At 44.7% G+C, this 25,556-nt stretch overlaps 1 protein-coding gene across 2 annotated transcripts in view; it reads right to left on the bottom strand.

Annotated features, from left to right (window-relative positions):
• The window catches only part of ssbp4 (single stranded DNA binding protein 4), an 87,802-nt gene that overhangs the window by 43,208 nt on the left and 19,038 nt on the right, over positions 1-25,556 (bottom strand). For both annotated transcript variants that reach the window (XM_085447377.1, XM_085447376.1), the window contains exon 4: positions 18,953-19,037. In XM_085447377.1, coding sequence (XP_085303503.1) covers positions 18,953-19,037 — 85 coding nt within the window. The remainder of the gene's footprint in view (positions 1-18,952; positions 19,038-25,556) is intronic.

Raw genomic sequence — 25,556 nt, 5'->3', positions numbered from 1 at the left:
CTAACCAACAGCGCCATCCTGGAGAGCATTTTATCTCAAACTGGATAAAGTCTCTGAGTTTACCAGCTCTCATCCTCCACCTTCTTCCTCATTTTATTCCCTCCCTGTTGCCCTGGTACCCCAACCCCCTCCCCCGTCTACTACCTGGTCTCCACCCTCTCTGCTGGACCCCTGAGTCTGAATACCCCCACCCACCACCCAGCCCCGTTGCCCTCTAGCCCTGGAGCCTCACAGAAAAGTAGAGAGCAATCCCTTGGTGGGTCAGCCAGATTAAACTGCTACTGTAATCCGCTTGGCTTTCACCTCCTTGTCCTGAGCTGAAGAGTGCGATGGATGGGTGGATGGATGGATGGATGGATGGATGGATGAAAGAAAAATGTGGAGGGGAAATCTAAGACGTAAAAGAAGGGGAGGGCTGGGTTGGGCTGGGGGGGAAGCAGCTAAATGACAACAAGGGCACGGAGAGGGAAAAACAAGGAGCAGAAGAAAGAGAGAAAATGGGAAAAAGAGAGGAAGGCAGAGAGAGGGGCTGTGCAAGGCTGAATTAAAGGACTATGAAAAGGAAGAAGCGAATAATGAATCTCATAAAGGAAAGATATTAAGGACGAATGAGAGTCAAATAAACTGTGCTGTGAGAGGGGCCGATGAAGGACAGTGGGGTAATCCTTGTGGCGGAGCAAATAAAACGAAGCAAATGGGAAACCGCGCCGAAGTACGCCCTCGTGATGGTGTAATGATGAAATTTGTTTTGTGTAAAATTTGTAGGAAATGACACAGTTCCCCTCGTGGCCAATTAAGACCAAATCCTTCCCGTCGTTTTTTCTCTCTGACCCGGAGTGGTTGCGCCCCCGCGTTCCAGCCAAACACTGTAATAATGAAAATGTGGGAGTCGTGTGGTAAAACGTGCCATCGCTTCACGTTCGGTTCAGATCTCATCACAAGTCAAACAAGCAGGACAAAATGAGCCTGTGAGGTTGGGAGGGTTGCGTTGGTGACTTGTAAAAGATTCATCAATGACGCCAATTCATCAGTCGGCATATTGACAAAACACCGTGGCTCCTTATGTTAACTCCTTCTTCTAGATGCACGAGATGCAGCGGCCATTTTTTAAAAATGCATTTGGATTTCAACCCTGCAACACAAATATTAAAATATAATAGAATATTCTCAGCCAGTCAGGAGCAAAGAAAACACTGATTTATAATTACCGTACACACCGATGAATATGAATAACTTAGTAAGTTAAAAGCTGTATACGTTTGGATGTTGGGTCCAAAAACAAAGCATTCAGCCATCTTTTTCTCTTTCAAACCACTGAGGGCAGAGTTAAAGGAGGACCAGAAAATACAAGAACAACTGCAATGAGTAATCTGAAACACTGATGATCATCTCAATGAGCATCTCAGCCCTGTTAATCAACTTAAACCACAATTATAACTCCGATGCAAATAAGATAAACAAGTCAATTTGTGTACATGACAGTTTCAATAATGAGCGCAGTGCCAGCCTCCAGCTAGAGTCCAATTCCACGTAAATGCAGTTGATCTCAAGACGCAAGGGTAAAGCTTGAATGCAAACGCAGTCCGGACTTCAGCCTGAATGTACAAAAAAAAAAAAAAAAAAAAAAAAGATTAGAAGGACTTGATTCTTACACTTTATATTTTATAGTAATGTGCTTTTTGGGGAAATGCTCGGCCACAACACTAAAAACTCAGTGGGGTGAGTAACGTGGACGATCTCTGTACAATAAAACATCCGTCTGGATGTCACTTCTGTATGTACCACCACAAAAACACCGAAAGAAACATCAGAAAAACATCACAGATCTTCAAAACCAACAACTCCCCGACTGGTTATCGACCCATTCAACCTACCAAAATGATCCACTGGCAGATAACCAGGTAACCCAAGACACACCCACAGATCCTGATGAATCCCTTGAAGGGCTGAGAGGGATGTACAGAATATTTGTCAGGAGGTTTTTACCAAGCAGTTTAACAAAATCAGTCACTCTGACATTTGCTCACATCCCAGAAATCAAGACAAGCTCTGTACTCTTCAGGTGACTGAATTTATGTTTAAATTCCGTCACCTGCTACCAGGTACCCTACCACCTGGCTCTGAATCGCGCCACACCGAGCTCCTCCGAGGAGACATTCACCGTTACTGTCCTGTGTGTGTGGGATTGTGTCCACTGAGTATACGGTTAAAGTGTAGAAAAGAAATAGAGTTAACAGGTATTCCTGTCCCACGCACCCCAACTGACCCCCCAGTTAATGACCCCAGAGAGGGAGGGAACAAGGGAGACGGGGAGAAAGAGAGGGAGAGGCAGGAAGAGGGAGGATATCCTGCGAGGAAAGGCTGTGATATATGAGCAGGCCACTTCAAACAAGCAGGGGGGAGGGGGACACTCCTTCTCCAATAAAACCAGGGGAGGTAGAAGGAGAAGAAAAGAGGCAGACAGAAAGACAAGAGATTTAAAGAGAGGGGTACAGTAGTAAAGAGTTGGAGGGAAGTCGTGCCAGATGAGCCTGAGTGGAAAGACGTGAATGAGGGTGGGGATGCCCCAGCAATAAAAGCACAATTAAACCCTAAAAAGGAGCCATAAAGCTAAAGATTCTTTAATGTTGGAATGAGGCCTGGGAGAATGACAAAGCAGCCTCCTGGCTAGTGATTTACATGCATTAGGATTAGTTTAGTTACTGCAGGTCAGTGTAGTATTAATGTATATTAGGTACTATTCAAAAATCCAGCAAACATGGGGGATTTAAACCGCCGTAGCTGGGAAAATGTTTGAGAAAGGCTTTTAGAATGACATAGTATGTTACCAAAAAGTTTACTTTGAAGGTTTTTCTACTTATTCTAAAAGAAATTACACAAGTCACACACATGTAAATAAACTTGGACACACACACACACACACACATACAACATGTCATACAGCAGGTGATTAATGAATTCAGGAAGGGGCTCTCGGGAAGAGGAAGTCCAGTCTGGGTCAGGCTTCATCTACACATCCATCCATGGGCACCATCTGCATGCACTCAGAGATCACACTCTCTGAAGCCCCTCATAACCCTCCCCCCAAACACACACACGGTCTCATACTCATTTCAACATGTGAAAGTGCTCCTCTCGTGCCGTTTACCGCCTAATGTCTTTCCCGTGACGTCGGAAAGCAGCGGCGTGAGAAAGAGAGGCGGAGGGGGAGGGGCAGCGTCAAGGTGAGCCGAGCGAGTCGGGCACGCTGGCAAGGAGAGCTCGCCACAGTTTGAGGCTCGGCGTGCCATTGTGGGCCAGCGTGAGGCTGTTTTTGACAGCAGCCATTATGGCAAATAATTGAACCGCAAATGAAGACAAATTATATGATTGCGGAGCACGTCCCAGCAGTCAATCCACTATCTAGGTGGTTCCCATTCAAAGCCATTGATCAGCTTTATAACCTAAGTAGCTGGCCAGGAAACTAAATGGTGGCGATCAATGCTATTTAACAGATTATTGACTGCTGACTGGTTGCCTGGGATCAAAACAGAGAGGAGGGGGTGAAAAAATAAGTAAATAGAGGAACGGAATGAAAACACATGAAATTGGAATCGGTTCCTTTGCTTCAGTGATGATAAATGGGAAAGAAAAATACTGAGACAGCAGAGAGAGGGGAGCAGGAGCGAGGTCGCTCTTTTGGTGTGTGTGGCTGAATGTGCATGATCATGTGCATTTAATGAAGAAAGCAAGTAAAGAAGCCAGAAAAAAAGGAAATAAGAAAGAACGCCCAGTCTGCATACTGTCGCTCTTTAAAGGTGGTCTCAAGCATCATTTGTGGTTGGAGGTGGCCCGCGTTCACGAGTCTGGCATTTCCCATGACGGCTGCAAACCCGAAAACTCGTGCTCGAGGAGAAACCGGCTACAAAAGGAGAAACCTGCCCGAAAATCAGCCGGCACTTTCTACTCGTCTTTGTTCAGCTGATCCTTGATGGAGCTTTCAAGCGGCGCAGACGTACCGCAATTACATCCTTTTGACCGCGCGCTCCTTCACGTGTTTCCACTGTCTCCGTTTACGGTACGTGAGCCAGACTCGAGCCGGCGCTCGGCTTATCGGGCCTCTGGCTGGTGAGACAGCTTCACGTCTCTGTCGGCGTAAAGTGGCTTCAGCCAAAGCCGAGAGAGAAGCTGAGCAGGGGAAACCTGCACCTACATCTATGTGTGGGGGTAAGGACGTCCGACAGCCCCAAATCACTGTACTGTTTAATACACACAGCAGTGTGTTACCATGGTGACTGGGCCCAGCTCTGGGGCCTGACTCATATTTGTGTGTATGTGTGTGTCGTGTGCACTGTACTGCCTGCACTGGAGGATATACAGGCATGTAAATCTGACTGAACCTCAGGTTTGGCTCGGCTTTATTTGTGATTGTCGTCCAACACTTTCATCTTTGCAACATTTCCTGCAATTTACTTGAAAATAAAAAACAGACTTGAGCTGCGAAGGGAGGAAAATAAATTTTTTTTTTTTTTTTAAAGAAGCCAAAAAGTGTCCGAGCCTCAGTGAATCACTGTCTGCGTGCGAGTGTGGATGCAGACTTAAATATGGCTTCAGCAGTGGATATAGTGTGTGTGTGTGTGTGTGTGTGTGTGTGTCTCCCAGCTTGCTTCTGCTTGTGCATGTGTGTGTGCCTTTGTGCGTACTCACTCCCCTTGCCTTTTCTCAGTTCAGCAGAACCTCATTAATTCAGCAGGAATGGAAATCATTTCTGCATGGAGTGCACAGGAGACAGAAAGAGATGGAGAGGAAGACGCATGGAAGGGCGGGGTGGTGGGGTGGCGGGCCACAATGAACACTCACATTTCTTCATTTTTCTTTGCTGAAAATCATCCAGTTTCGGGAAATCATTTCCAGATTAATAGCATAATAAATTAATGGTATTACTCATGACGAGAATCCAACATTTACAGTATTTTAATACTATCTAATCGCAATTAAATGACGCTCTGATTTACTCATTTGTTCATAACAACTCATGGGAAATAACACTTATGTCTAATCTCTGCCTTTATGTATTTAGATTTAAATCTCATAAGATTTATACAGTGTGTCAGACTGGACAAACAACCAAATATAGCAAATGTCCAGATGGATACATTAATAAAAAGGTAATCTTCCTTATGTAGCAACAGATCAGAGCAGAGCCTCCTCCATCCCTCCCTCTCTCCATCCTGCAGCCCGCCACCAGACAATATGGAACAGACAGTAATCTGGCCATGCACTGAGGAGATTACAGCATCCACAGAGCAGTTCAGCACAGAAGAGAGCAACTCTGGCGACGGTCCACGCCGTGAGGACACGAAGCAGGAATCCACAGTATAGTTTATCCAAGCAAACTGAAGTGGCCCAGCTATTCAAAGAAACTCCTCTCTCTTTCTCCCTCACGCTCACAAGGCAGTGGCTGGTCCCACACACTCCTTCAATGAAAGCTGACCTTTTCAGTGTGCAACAGAGTGCAGTGCAGTGGATCTCTGGCCCAAATGTCACTTTTTACACTAAAGATCTGATGTGGTGTAAAGAAAAAGAAACGAGAAAGAGCAGAGAGGACGCACACGAGGAGTAACACGTGTGCGCTTCCCTGTGCAACTCTTGGTCTTTTCACAAGCACGCGTGGCTCCGTGAGCACGAGCTAAAGCTCGAACAGGTCCGAGCATCCAGTCAATAGTGAAACAGATGTGCTGCCCTATTTATCCACTGAACTTAATCATGGGAGATATAAATAACTGATCTGAAGGCTTAGATCCAGACAGCTCAACGGAGGTTGGAAGTTCACACGTCGCTGTTGTTGCTAAGTACACGATGTGGATTTTTGGATTTTCCGGCTCTCTCGGAAGAATTAACCCCAAACGGCAGCAGGGGCAGGGTTTGCTCTGATTTCAGGGGAACAACATCAAACATATGCCCAAACAGACACACTAATAATAATGGTCTATGTTTACTATAAAAATTGCAGACATTTTCTAATAACAAACTCCTTATGTTTTCCTGCTGGAGACAGTCAGTTCTTTCTGAAAGGGACTCTATGCCACAAATAAGCACTTTTAGGTCCTCTTTTTTTAAGGCTACCTTTAAACCAGCTCTCGTCTGATTGGCTGCCCCTCGTAAAACAGGGAACTGAACAGCAGGTGAGTGTCTGCAGTGACATCCAGAGCCATGCGGCTGAGATGATTACCAAGGGAACTCTGCTCTTTCTGACATCACACAGAGCCAAGCCTGTATAGGCTCTGTACGATAACTGTAGATATATTTCAGGAAATATGGAAAAAAACAAAAAAAACAAAACGCATAACAGATTATTTAAACTAACAAACAGTTAACAGATAAATACGTCACAAAAAAAACAGCCTCACAGTGCAGCAAAGACGGCCTCTGTCCTTAAACCCAAACGCCGCTGAGCTTCTTCAGTGTGTCGCTGTTAAGCAGCCAAAGCTGTTTTTAGAAGTGGAATCGCAGTGACATCGCTACGTAAAAGAGTGAGGTGGAGCAAGTACTACAACATTCGACTCAAGGTTTTATCTTTTTTTCCACCTTTGTTTGCAGTTATGAATGAAAAGAAATCGCGGGAGTATTTCAAGATCTGCCCACCACCCAAAAAAGGACTCTGAAATAGTCCCCGTGAATATTAACTCATTACAACTAATTTAGAGGTTTCCATTAGCCATGACAGGTTATTATTAGATGCATAACTCATAGGTACATGGATACAAATCAAACTTTCTACCTGTATTTAATGAAGGAGGCCAATCTTAAAATAGTATTGTTCGATAGCTAACGCTGTAGTTGCTTGGGAAAGCTACTTTTCTCTTCTTTAAACGAAGTAAGAGTGGCTGATGAAGGAACTGAAGAGAAGAAGCAGACAGAAAGCAAGAGCTCTGAGCTCAAATGAGAACCAGAAAAGGAAGACGCCGAATTAAAAGAAAAGACTTGACCTTATAAAATGGCCACAAACGGAAAACATGCTGACTTCAAACTGTGTAATCTGAACAAGGTGTCGCTCTCTCTGCACATGCATGCTGTTCTTAAAGCGACTTACCGCCCTATAATAATGATAAATATATCATATTTCCTTCGGAAAAAAGGAAAAGTTTAGTTGTTGAGTGTAGCTGAAATTAAACTGACTGTAACTGATGCACAAAGTCTTGCAGGAACAAGAAAAAAGCACATTGGATGTATTTAGAGTTGTGCATATTTTGAGACATTTTCACACGTGCAGCGCCGAATTTTGAGACTTTACCCAGCAGAGTGGACATTAAGTGTTTGGTTGTTTGTTTTTTTAAATTTGCCAGCTCTCTGCTAGAAAGTCTTGCTAACGTCCAGGCGAGCCGATGTGAGAATATTCCCGGTAATTGTGAATTCACAGCGAACGACTCGATTTCCCAGACATTGTCCAAAGTTCATGTGTGAAAACAGCGACAGAAATGCAAAAGTGTTTGAGACCTAAGAATGAACAGCAAACATGCACGGGCTGAAATCGACACATTTTTAATTTTAATAATTAGGAGGGCTATTATTTATCTGGCATCTAATAAAACTGCTGCGGTGCAGTTTATCCGAAGACCGGGACGTCCCCATCCACTGTTTTTAACCTAACATATTTACGTACTTTAAGGTTAAAACAGGTAAACAAATATATATATGCATATCTATGAAATAGGCAGATTGATTTATAGCACTAAATCTGAAAAGTTACAAGAGAAGAGGAGTTGTATCATAAAAGCAGACTAATAAAAAGAAGGAGCAGCTTACTGTTGCATTAGTAAAGGTGTACTGAGACAGAGAGAGGGAGGAGGGAACAGATGAAGGTGTAGTAATAAAAAGGGGGAGGGCTGAGGTTATAATGGTGGAGCGAGTGGAGAGCTGAAGGAGCCAGGTGTGGCAGCAGCCACAGAGGTAATCAGTGGGCCAATGGGGAGTCATTCCACTCAGAGCGAACTGGCTGCCGAAGTACCTGGAATAAAAATAATCATTACACCGCATTAAAGTCACTGTCTGTAAATATACCCCGAGCAGCAGTAAAGCATGCCTGCCACGGCTCCTGCTATCAGGACACCTTAACGTGCGCACACGTGAATTTCTAAACGCAAACAACATAAATGCAAATACTTCAGAGGATGTGAAGTCGTCTCTCTGCACAAATGGCGTAAAAAAGAAAAAAAAAATCAGCCCCCCTGCTGATTCTGCAACATTCATCCCGTCATTACCAAGACGAGCTTTTAACAGAAGCAAACTGTTCTCCAAACATAACTCAACCAACTCAAAGCACATTCATTATCCCCCCCCTATAACTTATAAGTGTTATTTTAGCAACAGAAACCCCAACAGAGGCTTGAATTGGATCTCTCTCACACATTTATTCCGCCTCTCAGTATTGCTGCCTTTGGAAAATGGGGATTAAGTCTGCATTTGGGAGAATTTAAATTGCAAATAAGGCTTTGTAATTGTTTTAGTCTTTAATCCTAGCAGGGAGGGCCTCAATGTAATGCAAAGTTGAGACAGGCGAACATCTCAGGCATTCATCTGAGGAAGGTCTGTGTTTGTGTCACCCCTCGCTTCAATGAGACTTAATAAGAAGGGCGTCCAATCGGCATCACGCGCTCGCACACACACAGCCATGAACACGTGCATGCACTCACCAGAACGCGCGCACAAACACATGCACACATACACACCAACCAATGGGCTTAGGGCCGCCAGTTTATTTTGGTTGTGAGTTTGGGTGCCCAGCTGGTACTTGAGACTGGTGGACTGGCAGAGCAGTAGGAGACAGCAGACACACACACACACACAGTTCCAGGGACGCACTGTGCCAAGCTGCAATGTCTGCCAGTTACAAGCCTGCCCACTGCTACAAAGAGAGGCAGAGGAGAAAGGGCAGGATAGACTGTGTCTGTGTGTGCATGTGTGTGAGTGTGCATGCACGAGAGAGAAGAGCGATGTGAGAGTGGACAAAGATATGAAAAAGAAAACAAAAAGCCGAGGAGCATCTTTTAGAGAAATTACGGTGTTTGAAAGGATAAGGCTCAAAGTGTCTGAGAGGAAAAAAGACTAACATGAGGGAGGAAGTGAAAAGACTTCCTCTGAAAGTTGCCACAAACTGTTAGTTTCTCAAAGCAATTTAAAGCTGCCGCTCCAAATTTGCAATGTTTGAATTAACCAGATCATATCATGGATGAACAGGTGAGTGCTAGTCACTGAGAAAAACTCAGGTTATGTAAAAGTTAAGCTGGTTTCTAACTTAGTTTTCATGGGATGCAGTTGGCTGTCAGTGGGAACAACCATAAATAATCATGGGAGGAAGCTCAGTATTCCATAGAAACCACGTGTGGCAGGAACGACGTGCCCACTTCCAGGTTCAGGAAGGTTTTTGTGCTAAACACAGACTGTCTGGCCACCACAATTCAGGTGAGTGATGATCTCAAATGTTTTTACTCAAAGCGATTTCAGTTTTCTTTTTTTTTTTACACTTTTTGTTATTTCTAGTCTGAATGAAAAGTTCTACTTGTTTTCTATTCACCCAAAAGGCCAAAAGGCATAAACTGAACATGATTCAGGACAGTAAAGGACGGCACGCTTTAAAGAAAAGACGCAAGGCTATGAGAGGAAGAGAAACTGACTTCTGAAAGCAGACCTGCCCTTGATACCGCTTCATTCAATCTCCATATCTTATGAAAGATATCTCTATTGATCCCTTGCATAACCTGGGTTGCTTTCTTTATGTGCAATTGCTGTTATGCACACACCGCATGCGGTCTATCTTGACCTGAAATATTTAATGCTGCTCATTAGAGCAGGGCGATATGGCCAAAAATATTTATCACGATATATATTTGAAAATTTGCGATAACGATATAACCGACGATATAATTGATGCGAGACAAAATACAACTCCACAACATTACTAGCGCAAAAAGACAACCTTCCATTTATTTTCACTTAAACAAGAAGCTGGTTTTTATGTACATTAAAGCTTTATAAAAATGTAACAGTGCAAATGCAAATTCCTTGCTGAAAGTTTAACCAAAAGGCATTTCCAGTAGAAATGGGCTGACATATCCTGAGCATAACCATGTATAATATCCACTGAAGTTAAAAAGAGGTGCTTTGCAACATTAAACTGCAGTGTGCAGTACGCATTTTTCGGACCATAAGGTGCACGGGATTATAAGGCACATTAAGCGAAACAAAGCAGTCAGATAAATCAAACTTTATTAAACTCATTCTTCTTGCTTCCTCCACTTCTGTACCATTGATTCATTAATGTTGAATTCTCTGGCAGCTGCTCTATTCCCATGTTGTTGCAGTCTATTAATGACTAACCTCATATTGTGGATGGATTATCTCAGTTGTTCTCCTGACTGAAGTTTGGTCCGTTTACAGCATCCTGCCATGCGATTGCATTTGTCTCTAACCATGAAGAACCTTCACGTTAACTTTTATAAGTGGAAAAGTGTTAGTGTTCGTCCTCCAGCTTCACTGTTTATGTTATGCTAACATAGCTGTGTCGCTAGCGATCACGTAGCACATCATTATATACCAGCTAGCCCAACTTCAGTAACCCTACAAAAGTCACTGCTGTTTAGTTTCCTGTCTTCATTTATGTTGGAAGTGATAGCAGAACTGTACGTTTGATTTTTTTCAGAAATCTCTCAGTCAGAACATGCTATATCATGCTTAGGTAACTAGCGAAACTAGCGAGCTAACTTCCGCTAGCTTCCTGCTAACGTCTAACTCCGTTAAATGTAATAACTTTAGTTTTCATGGATGCCTGGAAGTTAAACTTCATAGTTACACCTGGTAAAGCAGCAATGCTGATCGTTTTATTAAAGATGAAAGAATTTAGACAGTTTTTAACTCTAAGTGATGCTGCAGTGTTGTTTGACCTGAAGCATACGGAGTTTAGGACCCAGATTACTCCCAGATTTAAGAGCATCTTAGTCCGACAAATACGACAATAACAACGGCCGCTTGCATGTTCTGCAAAAAAATGTGCTTTGTCGTGTATCTGACGGACAAACACCAAACCAGTTCCACATCACGGAAGTTGCACCATTTTTACAAACCAATTCTGGTTCATCTGTTTCACTCAACAATCGGCCATGTGCGTATGAAAACAAAGGCACTGCGCATGCGCGTTTTACTCCCATTCTATCGCGATATTTCATTTTCCTATCGTTGCCTAACATTATACCGGTATTACCGTGAACGGTATAATATGGCCCAGCCCTACTGCTCATTTAATCTATTATCTTACTGATTTTTGTGTCCTCACACACTTAAACACAACCTCCCAGTTCAGTGCGTCTCTTATTTGCACAGTTTGACAAACTTGTGACGACGTCATCAGAAGCGATCGTCTCAGGAAGCCCTGACCTGCATGGGAGGTTCTCCCGTGCCTTCCAGGTTATAAACGCTGGCCCGTCCTCCGTCAACCTATTTGAAATGTTTGTCAAAACCTTTGAGTCAGTTCATGACACGCTAAATTTCTCAAAGGATAGCAAATGTGTACTTGTGGACCTGAACAGAAGGAAACAATGACGGTCGACTTTAAAATCAGACTCTTGTCACTGATGAAAGCTGACTTAATTATGAATCTTGGTTAAAAGAAGGAAACGGCTTCTCGATTCGCAGTTAAACCAACGGGACCGTATGCTTAAACATAGCTTTCACTCGTATCTGCCTGACAATCCTTGCAACCGCCGTCAACGTTTTAGACCTAATGAGGAGCGGCAGTAATGGAGCGCTCCGAGCTTTTCTCTGGGAGGAGAGAACGGGGGAGCGCCACAGCTGGGAAAGCTGACTGGAGACCAGCAGAGTCGTTTCACTTTGAAGAAATTTACTCAGAGAAACAGTAAAATCGACAGTAACCACACACTCGTCTAAGCTTCTACCAGGTTGTTCTGCCCTCTCCTCTGAGACTTGGGACACAAAGTTATAAAAACACAGAGTCAGAGCAGCCTGCCAAAGGAAAGTTCAAAGTAAGCTGAAACAAAGACAGCAGAAGCATCATAATTGCAGTAATTTATGCCGTTCCGAGCCGGACAGTGTGTTTTTACACAATGGATAAATGGATGTGGTTTGGAAGTCGCCGGTGTCAGGGAGCTTCAAAGATGGTGAGAAAGAGGGGAGGGAGTGAATGTGTGCTTGTGTGCGTGCGGGCAGGCTTGCGTGATGCAGGCTTGCCAAGAGAAGCATCGCAGGCACCCCCAGCACGGAAGGTCGCCCTCAAACTTCCAGCCCCCTGACAAATTGCTCACTTCAATTCTCCACAGTAAACTGGTTACAGTCGAGGGCAAACAAGTGATGAATGCTGCTTTTTTTAATTATTGAGCCATAATTTGTTTCCTGAAAATGACTAAACTGAAAGAGAATTGGCAGCGTTCACCCGCTAGTTTCATTGGGAGAGATAAACAAATGCCCCAAGGAGTTTTCACTATTCCCCTGAATGTAGTATTCATTTAAAGCATTCGTTTAAATTTTATGGATGATGATGTTGCAACTAAGAGGGTATTCATGGGTAACTGGGTTAGGGAAATTAAATGGGACTGGGTTGGAAATCTGCATGCAAGGAGGGAAAGTATACGCTGCAGGGCCTGGCTTCTACAATAACTTTGCGCGGGCAGATTGATGGCATTTACGCTGCTCTGGCTAGTGGGACGCAAAGCATAGCTAGTACCAAAACTCAGATAAACTGCAAAACATGCAGACTTCAAAAAGAGTCCCTAGTGCCTTCGCACACCTCATTCTCCCTGCACAGAAACATCCCCTCCCCGTCTCTGTCCCCGGATGGTCGTCTGCATCCGTCCATGTCCCGGTCTGTCCCTGTCAAACACAGATCCAGCGGCTCGTGCTTACATAGCTGAGATCAAATGCTAAACTGCAGCTCGGTTTAAGCTTGCCCAGAATGAACCTGCAAGGAAGGGAATCATAAGCAACATTTGATCTTCTGCTTCTGTCACTTGCAGACCTCCAGCCAAACACGCACGCAGCTTGAGGGCAGCACTTTCAGGCTTTGCTGCCTTCCTCAGATAGCGAAAGGTATACACAGACAGAGGAGCCGACCGGCCTTTTTCATTTAGACTGTAACAACGGTAAACAACGGCACACAAAGACGGCGTCCTCTCGCTCAGCGCCCGTCTGCCTGCAGCCTGCACTCCACGCACTGTTTGATATTAAAAGACGACACGGGCGTGAACAGAGGAGGCGGTGGCGGTGGCAGAAAGGTAGAGAAGACGGGAGACGGACAGGAATGGAGACACAATGCTGTGGCACACCATGGTGTGTAGGCTATATTTAAAGTGAAAACAGCCAGCAGAATCTGTGAGAGGATGATATCGCCGTGCCAACGCAGACTCCAGTCCTCTGCGTTCTCTCTCGCTTTCTGTCCTCATGCCTCCCTCCATACCTATATTATGGATGTTATTATTATTCCTGCATGTCGTCATGTCGCCCCTGCTTCTCTCCTTCCCCCGAGCAAGGAAGCGGGCACTGCTGGCACCCAGCCAGATTACCCAATCAATCTCCTGTGAGAGGGAGGGAGGGCGGCGAAGGAGAGAGGGGGAGGAATAAGAAAGAGAGCGTGGAACAGAGAGGAAGGCAAAGAAAGCACGGCGGGAGGGGGTTGGAGGATGGCGAAAAAGACCTGAGAGGAACTGAAGCAGGAAAAAAACGGTGCAGGATGAGTAAATTTCATGAAAAAAAAAAAAAAAAGGACGGGGACAAAGAGCGCTTTGACAGGGAAGGAAGGTTTCATGCAGACGTGTGGCATAAAAAAAATGGCAAGTGAGCACCTGGTAACGTAGTGAGTAGCAGTGATGAAAAAAACCACACAAAATCCCACACAGAGTCCAGACAAAGGCTTGGCTATCAACGCTTGTTTACAGAGCGCAGCTCCTCCCATCGTGCCACCTGTTACTGTGGTCGAGCCTAACAAATGTTTAACCCGCTCAAAGAATAGCCAGGCAACAGCCAACATTGCATCTCCATCTATCTACGGTCTGCAAACGGCATGCTGGGAAGAGATCAGATTAGGGCTGCGGCACTCGTTTTCCTGGTTGAAGTGACTCAGTGTAGAGCAGAAGCAAGAAGTTAATTACTCAATCAACCGGTCAACCAACAGAAAATATACTGACAACTGTTTGACTGTCATTAATCTGTTAGTCTTTTAATAAAAGCAAATATGATTTCAGAATGGTGAAACAAGACTGTAAGTAATGTCTCCTTGGTCTCTGAAAAACACTGGCGGGGAATATTTTCTGACTTTTTTGACATCAATCAAGAACGTAATTAGCAGACAAACTGAAAATTAAAAAAAAATTTAAATGGAAGTTTTGCTGATGTAAAGACAGAACGTCAAACTGCATTTTCAAAATGTTAAAATTTTCTGTCGATCAAACAATCAAATATGCAGCTAATGCTCGAGCGCCTTATCATGTTCACGAGGGCTTTCATGACGGTTTTCTTAATGCGCTCTATTTCGGGAAGAGGTGAAACGTTCAAAGCTGAATCCCTGTTTTTGACTCCTCCATCTCAGCCATTATCGTGACAGTTTGCATCAGTAAGCCGAGAGCTGAGAGGAGTCAGTGAAGCACTGCGACGCGAGTGACGCACTTGTGGCACTAAATCCGTGATGCTCTGCAGGCGGTGAACCCGGATTGGCGTGAATCGCAGATGTTTGGGGTTGCGACCTCTGGCTGGGGCAAAGCAAAATGTCTGCAGCAGCGAGGCGAGCGGATCGCTTCCTGAAAGACTGTTTGTTTGAGACTGCAAGTGCATGCACGCGTGTCTGAGATGGAGAAGACAGCGACTCGTTCTCTGTGTGTGTGCGTCCGTCAGTCAATATGTATGCTTTCTTCATCACAAAGCTCGCGTGCTTTAATCATTCATATTGAGTTACTAAAGACGTGCCATGTTCTTATAATCAAACACATTTCCTCAACAAAGTGCTCTTTTGAGGAACATCCAAATTCCAGCAGAAAAGAGGACCATGAGATGCGCGGATCTCTTTTAGGAAATAAACGTGATTAAAGGGCGACGTGAAGAGGAAGGACAGAAACACAATTCCGACAATTAAGACGACAAGAGCGAACACTCAAATTACTTTACAGAGGTACAAGACTTCAGGCTGTTCCAGCTCTTTATGATACGGCATCATCTCGCTTACTTTGAGTGCGTGTATTCATTTGCATGAGAGCGCGTGGGAGTGGGATATGCACACAAGCGCTGTTGCAAGTGGGAGTGTTTACGTGAGAGTGTCTACGATAGCAGATTCGCCATTCAAGGGTGAAAGCAACTAGCTACCCTTCTAGTCAGAGGCCTCCAGTTCTGGGAGGGAGGCCAGGGCTCCAATCCCACCACATTCCCCTGGATTAGCTGTCAACCAGTCCCCAGATCTGGGGATTAGCACATTATATTCCATTATCTTTCCCAAACTGGAGAGTCCACAAAGTCTACATCATTGCTCTCAGAGGGGGCCAGCAGGACAGGGCTGAGTAAGAGGTGCCTTCAAATCGGGCCAAATTGAGCCAAACTGAGCTGAGCCAAACCAAATCTGTAACTAAGACTGTACTCCGGCTCAGCGTTGCCTGGCAACCAAATTAGTTTGCGGAAACAAATAAGCAGATATATAGATATCAATTTTATGGCTCTTTGCTGATATTTTCTCATTGTTATCCGCAGCAAAATGACAGCGTACACCTCTATAGAGGCCAGGCAGACCATAAATTACATGTAAGAAGAAGCATTAATAAAAACAAAAGCAATCCTGGTTTATCTCACACAAGTTCCCCTTCCACCGCTCCTGCTGAGCTGCACACAGAGTGGAGTGCGCGGCTCCCGGGAGCCGTGTTGTTTTTCACTCCGTGATCCGGGCGGACTCGGGGGAGCGAGGGAGCCGTTATCAGCAAGGGGCCTTGATAGAGACTCGATCGGGCCGTCAGTCTGCGGGGACCGAGGAGCCAGAGTTAATCAGAGGCAGACAGACCCCTCGTCACCCTGGGGATTCACGCGCTTCGACCCCGATGCTCTGGCTCTCGCCGTCACGCAGACGCACAAAGACACGTGCGGGAATGGTCACAATAGCACATGTGCTTTCTCGCACCTTGTCGTGCACTGTCAGAGCCTCTGCCACACCCTCTACGCTTTATTAGGACTCCTAATCCAAAACAACTCTGGAACTTTACTTAGCAAAGCATGAATTCAAAGCAGTATAATTTATAGTTTTCTTTTATATTAAGGTAGCACGAGGTCCACGATTACCGACTCAAACTTTCTTTCTTTTTTTTTTCTCAATTACCGACTCAAACTGACGACACATGTTTTTCTTTCCTTTTGACCTTTGGCCTGGATTTTCAAGCACATTCAAGACGATATTTTAACCCAGGTGCAGTCTTTTTGTCCTAAACATCACTAACTAGTTTTGTGGCTATACCAAACCAGTGAGTGAAAGCAAAGGTGAAAAGTGAAAGTATGTAAACATAAGATAAAACGGACAGCTGCTTCTCATAAATATAGTTGTTTCTGCCTCTCAAACACGCCTACCTATGTTGATATAGAGAATTTGCTCTTCATAGCATACACTAAATTAATTGCGGGAGCTATAAATAGCCGCCTGCTTTCCTTGTGTGAACTGATGCCTTTTTGTCTCTTATTTGTATTACAGCCTTTCCTTTTCCTCTCTGCTGTGGTCCTCGCCAAGGCGATAACCTGCGTGACATTTTTGCACTTCACGATTACAGATTTGAGACCGTTTCTTTTCCCCACTTCTCAGGTGAGCGTCTGAGTTTTAAATTCTGTGAAATTTGTGCTTCTTTCTTGTGTTTCTTTTAATTGCTGTGTCCAATAACTTGAGGTGCAAACACTGATTTTATATGCCATTGATTAAATATGGAAGTAAGAGGGTACAATCATTTATAAAAGAGGACCCTGCGTAAAATGCAGTTTTTCTACACTTTCTTTTTCGTTGGATTTGTATTCAGATTTCTGCATTTGTGTGCAAACAGTATCCTGCACCTTGTGTCTATCTCAAATCGGAAGGCTGCACTAGTTTTTTTGGAAAGTTGAAAGTGAAACACCTGCACATCGCATGCGAAACCATAAAATGACAAATATTTCTATCTTTAAACTCCTAATCGCAGCAAATCAGCAGTCGCGAGCTGAGAGTTCGCACAGGCTGACCTTGTGAACTTGAGTGAGGTCGAAGATCAAAAACAGAGCGTCTCAGCAGTTTTAAATGCTCATCAAGTTCCCCTTTAGGATGCGTTTATCACTTTACCACAACACCAACAGAGCACCTGCCTCCTCTCTCTACCTATCTTTACTGTATTTTAGTAAAAACAAGCTCAATATACTTCTGAACCTCTGATTCACATCAGCACTTTAACCCCTAAACTGCAGCTTGACTCTATGTTTTGTCTATGCAGTCCAATGCTGAGGAGCAGCAGCAGCGATTCGGATTCTCAGCTAACCAGTTTACGCAAACAAAGACTGAAACACGTTTAAAATATGTCGGCAGGTTGGCAGAATTTCAAGCCAGAGGTTCAGACATATATTGACCAGGGCTGTCAAACCAGAGCCGTTAAATAGCTGACATGCAGGTATCCAGCTGGCCTACCTCTGGAGAAAGGTGTAGGAAATTATATGGCATTTAGATTAATTAGACACAGTTGTCAGATTTAATTAACTACTAGGTTTAATTAACCATGTAATTAATCTTATGGTGGTCCAACACATGCACACACACAGAGACGAGGCGAGGAGACGCACACATCAACTAGTGCCCGCGCAGACATGCATGGTACATGCGCGACAGATGTAATCTGTTCAGCTGACAAGCGCTCGCACTTTTGCCGTCAAACCTCATAAGAGAGTTCAACTGGACGGGTGACAGGCTACGAGTTAAAACGGCCTGAATGAAACGCGGATGGCGAGAACCGTGCCTCTAATCCATTTCAGGTTTAACTTCTGCCCGGGTGGAACGATAATCTCACAGCTGAAGCAGTCTGTCCAGTCAACATTCGCACACCGTGTAATCCTTACTCAAATATACACCACGCGGCATGATGCAAATATTTATCATAGTGTGGACAAGCCAAAAGAGAAAACCCTTGCAGCTAAAGAACAAAAAAACAATTTGAAAAAAAGATGACAAAGTGAGGAGGTTAAGCCTGCGTGGTCCGCAGTCACGAGAAAACAGACGCTCGCTTTGTGCTGGCCTGCAGAAAACGTGCACGTTTGATCTACTGGTCTGATCAACTGTGCAGAAGACAGGGGTCACGGGGGGCTCAGGCCCTGACCTTGCAGCACCCGGGCCATCCTCTGCCACAACTATCATAAGCAGCTATTGTGTGCAAATGTGTGTGTAGATGTAATGGTGCGATCAACCAGCTGCTTCATGTGATTTGACCTTTACTGAAGCCACGAGTGGAACGATAAATAGTCAGGCAGTACAGTGACCTTTAACCTCGGCGACAGATTCACTAGAACAGGAAGTGTGGCCACCAGCTGAGCTGCACCGCTGAAGCAGCTGATAGGAAAAATATATGTAATCAGTCAGATCGAGTTAAATATTGAACGTTGCCACAAACACCCAATTGGATTTTAAAAATTCAAAGATGGAAGTCTAAGGGCTTTCCCATAAAATATACAAGTGGTGTTCACGGGTGTTGCATTTTTTAAAAGCACGCCATTTCAGACGTCTGGCTCGCAGCGAGCCCCGTCCACAAACGGAGGCTGCAACCAGGAAGAGCAGACGCGCAGACGGTAAGAAACAAACGTGTCAAAACAAGAACCAGCAGCATTATCTCAAACAGGATAGTCCCTTCTTTCTGATGCACGGTCTGTGTGATCATGGGTGTTCACGAGCATGTGGATGTGTGTGTACTTGTACACGGCGGGAGGGTTGGTTAAGTTCACTCACATAGTCATGGAAAGCCTTGGCCTCGCTGGAATGTTCGCACGTCTCCCTCCGGTCCGGGGCAGCGCAGTACAGATCCCAGAATACACTGTGCACACAGGACAGTAACAGCAGTTAGACACTTTCATCTGTAGGCTACAGACACACCAGGTTCATGGCAAAAAGTGGTTAAAACAGAAGTGTTAACAGAAGCAGAAGAATATCATGTAGATGTTTAAAAAGCAGAGCAGGTATAAAATGATTTCTTGATAGCTCAGTTTGAGACAAACTTTTCAAAAATAGACCAAGAAGCCGTCAACGTCAGTGTGAGTCACGAGCTCCGGTGACAGCACTTTTCAATGTTGTCTCAACAGAACCATCCAAAGAACATAAAACGGCACCGATGAACCGAAACATCAGTGTGATTGGCTGATTCTTGGCCCTGACTGCAGTTTCTAGGAACATGTGTTTTAAAATTAACAACATTATGATATGAACGAGATATTATGTGATCAAAACGCGTCCAACAGAAACGGCAGAGCTGACCTGACAACGTGGTTGACGATGACAACTGTTAGCTGTGACTAACAATTATTTTCAGTATTGATAAATCTGCTGATCAATGTCTCTACTGTCATCAGAATTTTAAAGGCTGACACCTTTAATTTGTTTGTTTTGTTTGACTAGCCGCAGAAAAATAATATTTTGTAGTGAGCGCATCAGATTTGATTATTTTTGCTTTAAAAACCATTTAAAATCTCAGCACTTTTCCAGCTACACACACACACACAAACACACACATACACCACGGCAGTCTTCTCTTTAGCCTCCACACTATCGCGCAGTCCAGCCAGCAGCTCTGGTCCAAATTACCAGGAAGGACCTCCAAATGTTCCCCTCGGCCCGTCCCGGTGACCTGCAGGTTATTGACCAATCAGCTGTGATTATGTTACTTACTGCCCAATCAGCAGTGTTCATATTAGTTAATTAGACCAATCCAACTCCTTCAGGGCATCGGAGGCCACCAGGTCCCGCTCCAAATGGGCCCTTAATTACTGCACTGAAATAAAGGAGTGCTGCTTCTCCTCGGTGCTGACTTCACGGACAGAATATTAAAAACAAGAAATGCTGAAGTCACGAGAGGATTTTTTTTTTTTTTTGCCACTTAAAGGTGCAAATAAACTCTAACATGCATTCTTTGTGCTGATGTTAGGAACAGCCGTGACACTTGATGTGACAGACTGCGAAATGGAGCAGAAAATATTAGCTGATCGCCCGTAACTGTCAGAGAGTGGCTCGGCAGCACCCTGTCACATACTGGTCATTTTTCATTGCGCAGGATGCGTGATTTTCATGCTTCTGTGTTATTATCTCTTGAATATAGTTATTACAGAACATTGTTGATCAGCAATCTACACATTCCTTCATTGTCCTTTGATTTTTTTTTAAATTTTCTTTGCTATTTGAGGGCATCAAGGAAACCAGAGTGCAACAATGGGTGTCCTAAAAATAAAAACGAACAATAAACAATAAATTTGAACCCCGCAGCACGAGGTACCAACCTTTCAAAGCATCTGAACTAAAATAGAAATGTGTTATTAGAGTATTTAAAGATTAAAAGGCAGAGTCGGTGCCCTGAGGCGTTCAGTGCGCGCTGGGGTCCCTTCTAGACGAGGAGGGCACCGAGGAACAGGGCGGGACTGTGCAAAGCTGGTGGTGAACACATTGTGCGTGAGTGCGCGTGCCTGTGTGTTGTGCCGCCCTTCTGTCACTCGGCAATAAAGCCAGTGTACATTATCATATCTATCGGTTGGTGTTAAAGAGATTGCTGCTCTGTCAGAGACGAGGTGCGGTGTGAAGGCGCGACCATCGCAAATCCAATCAGCTCTCGGGGAAATGAAATGGGATGCGGGTTGCAGTTTGTTACAGAAAAGACACAACCAGGTGCAGTCGCAGGGGTAGGGGAAGGTGATCTAACATCTCCTGGCCTGTGAAGTCTGAAATATATTACGATTTGAACAGCTGACCTGCGTCTGTCTGAGCCGGCGCAGGCAAATCTCATTCCGTCTCTCTGCATAATCTGAAGGAGGATCACTGCCGGAGAGGACTAAACGCGGAAACAAATACTTTCATTTTTCTGATATTATTTCTGAGGTTTTACACTTTTTCTGCATAGAGAGAGGCAGAAAGTGTGAGGAAGTGTTAGATTAACGAGCAAAATCTTTTTAATATTCACCCAATTTAGACCCCATAGGGCAGCTTCAGTGCATCGGTAGGACCGAATCCAGGTATATGTAGGATGGGACCATTGTCGGTGCCTTTTTTTTTCCTTTTCAATATAGGGCCACCCACATTTAGAAGAATAACACGCAGTTGTTGTCCCATCCTTTTCAGAAAAGCTAATCTGTAGAAATGATCTAGGGAGTCAACATTTGCAGTTAATTAGCAACAGCAATCTGCGAGAAATCTTGCACACCCTTGTTATAGTAAAATTTCTATCCAATTATCTAATCATTTCAATCTAATCATCTCATCATGGGGAGCTCTTTATAGTATTATGGGATGTAACTGGTGGTTTAAGCCACACGACTCTGTACAAAGGATGCAAAGTTTAACAGCTCTTACTTTGAAGAGTCACAGGAGAGATTTAAATTACAGCTTGGGGGTCATATAAACTCTTTTATTTATTCAAATGAGAAACGAGACTAAAATATACGAGCCAGCGTGGCCGGCGCACACAAACACGCGCTCTTTGTATCCTGAACAGAGGAGGAGGAAAGGATTAGCGTCCAGCCGTCCAGAAGATGACAATTACTAAAATTAAATGCCATCACGATAATTATTTGCAATTAACTGTGGCCTCACAGAGCCAGTGGTTACAATGTGCTTTTCCAGTACAATAAAGAGGGTAAACAAAGACACTGAAAGACAGCCACGCAGGCTGCTAGTAGCTGGTGTGCGTCACTCAGTCCGTCGGTCAGTCAGCAGGGAGACGGAAATAAAAATTAAGACAGAGATGGAGATCAGGATGCGGCACGAGTATAAAAGAAAAAAACTCAGCGCATTTATCATTTATCATCATCGTGCCTTATAAACCAGAAATGCTCCATGTGCTCATTCAACAGTCTGTTTTCTCAACCTTAGGTAGCAGAGAGCGGCACGAGGCTAGTTACACCCTGAACAGGTTCCCTGTCCGTCACAGGACCTGCCTTTGGAAATGGTGTAATAATACAGTAACTGTGACTGAAGAAAGTCCTGCAAAACAAACCTGACCCACGAGAAAAATTAAGCTGTCAAACTTGAGACCCAAAGACAAAGAGCCCGCTCACACAGAACAACAGTCACAGAGGCAGTGACTGAGGCTTAGTGATCAAGCTTAATGATGCCCAGAATAATTACGCAGTAACAGCAAAGACATTCGGGCCTCCTCTCCTTGCAGGGGGGATAACTGTGCATGACATGGCTAATAGGAAACATTTTGTCTGTCTAGGAATCCCAAAACAGTATTCTTTCAACTTTCACCGATTTCACAAACATTTGCACTTGGTCGACAGAGTAGTATCTGAAAGTCAGACACCACCACACAGGCCTGGAAACCAGTTGGCAAGAAGTTATATTCACCTACAGTTGGCGAAGTTGCTGGCAGCCACTGTGTCAAACCAACGCACTGAAATCAACCTCTTTGTGACTAATAGCACCTAGTGAGTGCCAGCAACCACTCGCCAATCAATCGGGGAATACACACGGTTGGTTGCCAAGAAGTCTCTAGGCCTGTGTGACGGGAACTAATTCTTCTGGACTGAACCAATTTAAGTTCAGTAAGCGACCTTTTGATAACTTTAGTAAAGTAAGACACCAAATCACCAAATTTCTTTTATAGTGTATTCGCACCATGACATAACTGACAGAATAAGGAAACCTTTGATTTCAGTTCATCCAACTCTCACACACTGTGCAAAGTTAAATTCGGCTCACTGCAGTAAACTGTATGCTTTTCAGATTTTCCAGGTTTCCACTGATTTGACTGTATTAAGTGTGAGTTATAGTAAAGTGCTACCTCCTAGTGTTGCATATGCATTGCTTGGCCATCACCACTGAAACTAAGACAGTGTTATTAAACTTGGAGCTCATAACTTTTTACTAAAAAGTATGAAGAAGAGACTTCAAACTTTAAGTCTACACAGACTTCTTAAACTGAGAAAGGCTGCAGATGCCTGTGACACAAAGCTAGCTAGCATGTTAGCAAGCAAGCAAGGCGCATCTTGTTTAATCGTCCTCGTTCTGTGCTTAAACTTCATGTTACCGCCAAACAACTATCACAGCTGTTGAGGTCTCTGTCACTGTAGAGGATTTCACTGCTGGTGACGCTAGCATTAATAATGGATTATGTTTACATGTATTTACCACCACTATTCAGCCAAGAATCAAAAAATCCCCTGTTTGTGTCTCTTCCTTGTTACTGGAAGGAGACACAGATCCCGTGGGGGTTGAAACAGGAAATTCTGACAAATCAAAATGTGCTGAGCAACCCGCTGTGGTGACCCCTTATGAGTAAGGGAGCAGTCTAAAAGTAGCCTATATTTACATGTAGTGTATCTCCCCCTTGGAATATAAACCAACAAAATTACAGTTTAATCACCATCACTTAAAAACAAAAGAAAAAAAGCAATCAAGAGTGAGAATAAATGATTATTTAGGCAAAAATAAAGGGGACTAAACAGGATGAAATACAGAAGGATGTCAAAGAACAGTCCAGACATTTGGGAGCATCGGATGGCTACTCTCACTTTGTTTGCTCTGCCCCCACAAACAAGAATTTCAGCTAGAGGCTATCACAGAGAAGATCCCTCTACAGTACATACTGTTGTTGTGCCTGTGTGTGTGTGCACTGGGATGAAGGAGAATTCAGTGGCCATCCAGTGAAAACTGGTTAAAGCAATCGATTTTGGGATAAGGAGGAGACAACTAGCGGCGGCCAATAGAGAGCGAGCTAATGACACAATCAACACCTGCAGCCCTCACTGAGCCTTTTCTTTATCCGTCCACCCATAACAACAGACGTGGATGAGTGACCCCCGCTACCAGCCTCCCTCCCCTTCCCCCTTCTTAGAGCCACGCTCTTATTCTGAAGCCCCCCCCCCACCTACCAACCATCGGTGCCCTACAGGAAACAGCCACAGAGGCAAAGACAGAGGGAAGAAAGCCCCAATGAGACACTAAAAGGGGGGGAGGGGGCCGGGGTGGCTGTGGGGTCGGGGTCTTAGATTTGGCTTTTTAACACAAAAGAGGCTGGAATGTAAAGAGTTAATCCATTCGGGGGTCTCTCTTCCGCAAACAAAGGGACAGGCCTCCAGACAAAGGTTGAGGGAGGGGTGGGGGGAGAAGGGTGAGGGATGAGGGAGGCTGGTGGCTTTCCTACCATCTGGAGCTTTTGTTTTGGGGGAGGCTGGAGGTTGGAGGGGGGAGGGGGGGTGCCGGCTGGTTTAGGGATGGACAGGGGGCTCCGCCCTCTTTCTCCTCCCACAGCCAACCCCCCAGACCCCACTCCCACTGAGTATCCGTGTCCACGTGCTGCGTGGCCCAGACAGACGCCCCTTAGCTAGGTCATACTACACTTCAGCCTGCCCTGCCCTGCATGGCTAATCAGCAGCCTACTCTCCAACTGCTCTCTGACACACACACACACACACAGTATCATATCCTGCACTACTGAAATATATCAGTACAGTGAAAATACACTAAAAGTGCTCAGTTTCCATTTGCCTCATACACACACGCACCCGTGCGTGCACACACACGGCTCCCTGAGCGCTCTTATTGGTTCAGGCAAGAGCAAACTTGGGCTGCACTGTATGTTTGTGTATGTCATTCTGTCAGTATTACTGGTAGTGATCCAATTGAGAGCTGTCAGGTTGAGAGAAGCCAGGTTCTTTAAGGGCCATTATGAACCGTGTCAACAGGCTACACAATCACAACACACACTGGGGCCTGGAGGATGAATGAACGAAGCTGCATGTCCGGGTTTATTACACAGGGCCAGCCAGGGGCTTTGGGGATGAGCAGGATAGCATGAATGACAAACAAAGCGGGCCCTGTCAAACCTCTTATCCCTTCTCTTTGCCCCTCCTGCTGCCTTGCTGAGGATTCAGCCTCTCAACCTCCTTGATGCTCTGCCTGCTCGATTCTTTGTCTGCGTCCGTTCCAGCTACCCAGCTTCTTCTGTCCTGCCTGTTTTCTCTCCCTCTTCGCATTAGAGTTGGATTTTCTATTAGCTGGTTGACAAGCGGAAAGGGGAAATCCTACTTTTGGGTGTTCTTATTCCTTTTAATTCAGACATGGAGAAAAACATGGTACGTGCCAGGCTGTAATTCCACTGACCCTGTTCTTCCAGCCAGATAAAAAAAAAAAACAGTGTCTTCTATTTACCCAGCATTAAGAGATCTGACAGATTTGTTTAAAGGAGCTGAAAGAAAAGAGGCACGGCCCACGTCAGAGCCTTGTTCCATTAAATGAAGCATCAGGCCAAACAAGCTTGAGGACAGAGCAGATGTTTTCCAACCGGGAGGCTCACTTCCCCAGAGGGGAGCAGGACAGCTGGGACGGACACGCAGAAGGAGGTGAAGGGTCA

The sequence above is a fragment of the Copadichromis virginalis genome, linkage group LG23, assembly GCF_057382275.1.
Source record: "Copadichromis virginalis isolate Kocher_CV1m ecotype Utaka linkage group LG23, C_Virginalis_male_GT1.1, whole genome shotgun sequence".
NCBI classification, from domain to species: Eukaryota; Metazoa; Chordata; class Actinopteri; order Cichliformes; family Cichlidae; genus Copadichromis; species Copadichromis virginalis.
Note: the sequence above shows the minus strand (reverse complement) of the source record. Positions and strands in the feature narration are given on the sequence as shown.